The 5,645-nt window shown below is 41.0% G+C and overlaps 1 protein-coding gene across 1 annotated transcript in view; it reads left to right on the top strand.

Moving 5' to 3' along the window:
- Positions 1 to 5,645, top strand: part of LOC102368614 (SUN domain-containing protein 3-like) — a 21,571-nt gene that overhangs the window by 2,610 nt on the left and 13,316 nt on the right. The window contains exons 4-6 of the mRNA XM_006024972.2: positions 2,728 to 2,812; positions 3,929 to 3,999; positions 5,044 to 5,093. Coding sequence (XP_006025034.2) covers positions 2,728 to 2,812; positions 3,929 to 3,999; positions 5,044 to 5,093 — 206 coding nt within the window. The remainder of the gene's footprint in view (positions 1 to 2,727; positions 2,813 to 3,928; positions 4,000 to 5,043; positions 5,094 to 5,645) is intronic.

Below are 5,645 nucleotides of genomic sequence, written 5' to 3'. Positions count from 1 at the left end.
GGAGTTGAAGCACTGCACATGATCGCATTGATGCAGCTGGCAGCATTGTATAATTTCACTGGCAAGAAATACTGATGTACTTCTTAAAATTTCACCTATCTGCTTATATATTTTCAAAAACCAATTTAAATATATCTAGGATGAAGGTCCTCATCCACAGCCGGGTGAAGGCAATGGGAGTCTCTTCCTATTGGTTTCTGTGGGCTTTGAATTGGATCTATAGTCTGGATACAGTACCTCTTCTTGTTCACATTCCTTCCATCATTTGCTAAACCTAGTTGTACATTATCTTAAATGAGCTTATAAGTAATCCAGAGCAAGAACTGCCTATTGGTTATATATTCATACAGTGTAGTGAGCATAACTGAGGCTCAACTCTACCACAGTCTCTGAGGCCTAATACAAGGTACACCAATGACAATGACGAATTACAGCAATGTGAATAGCAACATTATCCTATGGTTATGTCTGGATAGCCAGCTATTAGCGTTGGGACTTTTTCATATCCATTTAGTTGTCAGAAGAGGTATGTTGAATTAAGGTCAAAACAGTCCCAGAAAAAGACTGTTTCCTGGATAGGGTTAGGACTCACTTCCTTCCAGAGAATTGGCTCGGTGGACAAAGTAACCTACATGAACAATAGCATCTCCAGTCCTACCCTTCTCCTGAAGCATGGCTGTACCTATAGTTCCTTCCATTGGCTCCCTTAGAGTTCTGTTCATTCTCTTGAGAGTATTCCCACCTCCCTTCCCTCCAGGGTGGTTGTACACAGTAGCCACAGTGAGTAGGTGAGACTCAGTCAGCTTTTCCCTGAAGGCTGCTGAAGCTGCCAACATGGTGGCTCCATCGGAGTAGCACAGACTGCTTGTTACACAATTTCTCCCCCCGCAAATCTGAAATAAATAGAAATGACTCCACAGCTCTTGTAAAACACCCATAAAATCATATTTTTATTTGGGTGTTTTACAAACTTTTTCCCAGAAGTATTAATCAGCCACCATGTACAGGTGCACATCAGCCATTTGACACAGACTGACTAGAAACAAAAGTGAAGCCATCTAGCTTGTTCTCATTATTCAGGCTGAAGGAAATGTATGAAAGCAAACACATCACACATGTACCAAGAAGTGTAATGGGAGTTGCATATAAAAAGGAATGTTTTCATGTCTGTATTTAATATCCCTAAAGATCACTATCTACTGGCATACAAGAATAATAGCTTCAGTTACATTATTCATAGTGTGTAGGTTCAATAGAATTGCTTTTTAACCTGGCAGTGTTCTTTTGATGTAAAAGGTGGGTTTTTTACACATCTGGAACTGGTGTTTTCTGTTCACAGTTAAATGCAGGACAGGTTACTCTACCTTTTTAATACATTTTATTGAAAACAAAAAAGAAGGCCTTTATGAGCCTGAATATTACCACACATTGTGCACATTGTAGATGACAAGGAAAGCACAGAGACCATTCAAATGGCTTGTCATAAGCATGTGAATAAACAATAATAATGAAGTTAGCTCAGATGAATTCCAAGCAGTTTAAAAATAAGAATGAACAAAGTGGAAGGGAAACAATATGAAAATAAAATAAAAGCAAATATTATATAACCAGAGTTGCTGAAGTCTGGTATCTAAAAAGCTTTACTTTGTAGCTTGATCAGAACTGCCAGTGCACAACCCTTCTGAAAAAACAGACCTATATTTAGGATCTCAAATGTGAATCTAGATGCCTTACTTTAGGCACTGATAATTGAAAATTTGGACTTCAGTGCTTGAGAGAGTAGTACCAGAGAGAGAAACATGAGTCCCATGTGCACAAGGCCAGTTTGTTAGCTAGCATAAAACTGGCATACCTACATTTAAGTCAGCCCAACTCAGCTGATTTACATCCGCAGAGGAACTAAGCACGAGCCTTCAATGAAAGCAGGAAACCATGAGCTTCTCTGTCATCAGGGATCAGAAATGAGCATGCTGGCCCAGGTGGTACTGATTCCAAGACTGTACAGACTCTTCATAAATAAAAGCAAATACTTAGTATCAGAGATGAGCCTTAACCAAAGCTCTGGATCTGAGCACCTGTTTGTGATGTTTATAGTCTTGATCCAGGTCAGCATCTTTGGGTTATGTGTACTTTTACATCTTTTAACTGCTGTATGAACAAAACTAATATATGATTTGTTAAACAAATGGCAATGGCAACTATAGTGTTTGTTGCGTATGGGGGGGAGGATTCATATTCCCTCTACTCTATAACATATTCTCCCTATAAGTCCTTGAAATAATATACAATCTGGTAAATTCTGTACACCCATTTTGCATGTTACATTGGGAAGGTTAACATTCGCATTCTCTTTTGGGCAGGTATTGTATCTTCACATTTTCTGTAAAGAGTGTGGCACATATTTGGCATTATTTTAATACTTATGATAGTAATAATAATAACAATAGCAATAATAACAACAGTTCACTTTTTAATATAAAAAGTTGTAAAACCCACCTACCCACCATATATGCCTATGTGACCCTGAGACTGGAACCTTTGTTGCAGCCAAAATAATAGTGTAGCGAAGTCCTAGGTATGCATCTCTGTGATGTTCCATTTATGGAATTAGGAAGTCGTGTCTGTAGGGAGGTCTCTGCATCAAGAGTCTGATCCAGAGCCTCCATAAGTCAATGGAATGACTCCCACAGATTTGGAAGGCTCTAAGAGCTGTGCTTGCTTTCACAGGAATGATATTGAACATCCCATGCCTCCTGCTAATGGCCTTCGTCTCCCTCCCAAGATATTTGGTAAAGGCTTGCATCTCCTCAATGTAAGTGAGCAGATAAAATTCTTCGCAAGAGTATATTGGGGATGAAACTGGATCTTTGTGAGTCAAAACTGGAAACAGGGCAAGAATGACTGGGAACAGCACCTTAATCAGTGGTTGAGCTGGGTTAGAGATCAGTAGCCCCGGGTTCACATTTGGCACATGCTCATATTGGTGCTGTGATAGAATCTGTGCAGTTCTTACATTGCTACTTATGAAAGCCAGCAGTTACAAAGTCTTCTGCAGTCTTGCTACCCAGAACCTGCCACTGGCTTAAATCCCAGCTCCTGCCCACCTCCTGAGTAAATGAGCTCTACATGCAAGAGGGCTATCAGGCCAGGGGTATAGCATCCATGGTTAGTCACAGCCTCTGGACAATGGGAAGTGGTGCTTCTATGCAGTTTGATCAGTGGCTTCACTTCATCACAGATCCAGCAACCACTTTCCCCTCTTTTGTCATTCTCCTGTTCATCCTATTCCTAATAAATTCCCTGCGCTGTGAGTGAGGGCACCCAGCACCTTCCATGGAACACAGCACATGGGGACCCCTCTGTATGTTCCCTGAAACTCATTCCCCCTAATCTGGGGCAAAACCTAATCCAGTACCAGTGCATATTGGATAGTATAAATATAAGCCTTCAGTGATGAGGGGGAAAGGATATTTCCCAAGCTAAGTAAACATCTTGTTAGAACAAAATTGCATGGAGGCATATGAGTACTCTGATTAGATCTATGTGAGTCACTGATTTTTTTCAGCTCGCTGTTTGAACTGGGAAAAGAAATTCAATTTGTGCTGCCCTAAAGTAAAAATTTGTTTTTCTCCTCAGTGAAATGGGAAACAAAGAAAAATGCTCAGTTAACTGAAATGTTTCATTTAGTTTTCTCAGGTTTTTTTTTTAAACCTCTTTAAAAAAAATTAAACTTAGGCAAATGTCAAAATAAAACATTGAAGAGTTTTGTTTAAAACAATGTTGAAACAAAAGGCCCTCTTCAGATTTTTGTTTTTTCTGCTGAAGGAATTCATTAATAGTTTTGGTGGATGCAAACCCACGTTTTTCACCAAATAAATGAATTGCCCAAAATTGCTACCCTGCTCTACCTGTGTTTTTTCTTAATTAGAGAACTAATCACCCTGCAGAATGTCAAGATGATTTTCAAGATACTGTTATTGCTGATCCCAATCATTTCAGGTGTGTATTCATAGAAAAGCATCTTGGGTAAGGTCTGGGCATACTTGATTCTGCCCCAGTGCAAGAGGATGGACTACATGATCCCTTATCCAGCCCTACATTGCTATGAGCCTGTCAGTTTAGGGGACATGCAAAGGGCTGAACTCTGGCACACTGAATTGTATTCAAGTTAAGGACCCTTAGGGCTAGAAGCCACTTTACTATTTTGTTTATTCCTTTTTGACAAATTGCTTAGAGCAGCACCTTAGTATCCAAGTATCTCCCAAACATTTTCATGCACAAATAATTATGACCATCACTCTTTCTCTTTGCCCTACCAGCTTGTTGCAATAAACAGCTTGATTACTTTACAGGTTTGGGAGGGTCAATTGGGTGTTTTTGTGAGAGTGGCATATCATGCTTTTTGTCTGCATAGGTGTATGTGGGTGAGAAGAACTCCTTTACAGAGAGCTAAGTTTGGTGCTGAATGCTATGAGGTCTGGGGACTTTCTTATTGCCTGTAGGAGAGAGTTCAACAGCCAACAGCCAGCTCCTATGCTAGTTCTGCCTCCTGCAATCAGGGACTTCCCATTGAGCTGTTCAGCAGTTGCATTACTTGGGAGGAATGTTGTGGGAGGTTTATGCATGAAAATGGACACAATCAGACATAATTAAGGCCGGTCCTGTAGTCAGCTTTGCATATCAGGAAAGAGACCTTGAACTGAACTCTGTATTTTAAGAAAGCCAATGCAGGGAGTGGGGAATGCAGATGGTATGCTCCCAGCAACAGGTGTTGACTAACATACTGGCTGCTGCATTCTGTGGCAACCAGAGCTGTCAAAGTATGGGGCATCATTCCTAGATTTCATGAGTTCCAGTCATCCCTGAAGTTCATGAATGTGTGGATCAGTGGACCCTGGTCAAAGTCAGATAAGCTGTGGATGTGGTTGTTGGGCAGCAGTGTGCACCCTAGGCTTCCCAACTTTGTGGATAATGTTCTTATTTGGGCCAAGGTGATGGCTAGACATGTTAGTAAAGTATTTCTCTTGTGTGTGTCTTCTGCAGCGGGGTTTTACTGCATTGACTGGTTCTCATCCTGGAGACTAAGAGAAGAGGTAAGTGCCCCTTGGCCAGGAAAACAAACTCATAGGGCCTTAAATGAGAAGCAGTTATAGCAGCTGCCTTCTGAGACACAGTTGTGACCTGCAGCCCCAGTAGCACCCTCATGCAGTCATCAAACCTCAGACTGCCCACCAGCTCCAGGGAGATTTTCACCTGTAGATGGACAAATCATGGCATGAAGGTTTGGCCTCTTATGTGCAATAGGAACAACTGAAGTTGTTGCCACAAGTGAAGCCTGATCACATCACAGGGGAGAAAGAAAAATATCATGGCAGCTCTCCATTAAATTAAACCTTATTTTCAGGCCTGAATGATTTTAATAAAGAAGCAAAGATTTTATTGGAGCATTTCCTGTTGGCTGTTGGGGCCATTTGCTGAGCCTCTGTTGAAGAATGTTATGGCTGCTGTAAATCATATATTTAGGCAAAACACCCTTAACTGGCCCTCAGATGGTATAAACCAATGTAACTCCACAATGGAGCTGTGTCACTGTACACCAGTAGATGTTTTGCAAGCAATGATCCTGTTTGTGGGACCAGATCCTG

Source organism: Alligator sinensis, unplaced genomic scaffold (assembly GCF_000455745.1).
Source record: "Alligator sinensis unplaced genomic scaffold, ASM45574v1 scaffold649_1, whole genome shotgun sequence".
NCBI classification, from domain to species: domain Eukaryota; kingdom Metazoa; phylum Chordata; order Crocodylia; family Alligatoridae; genus Alligator; species Alligator sinensis.
The sequence above is the reverse complement of the archived record's forward strand: the minus strand, read 5'-3'. Positions and strand labels throughout refer to the sequence as shown.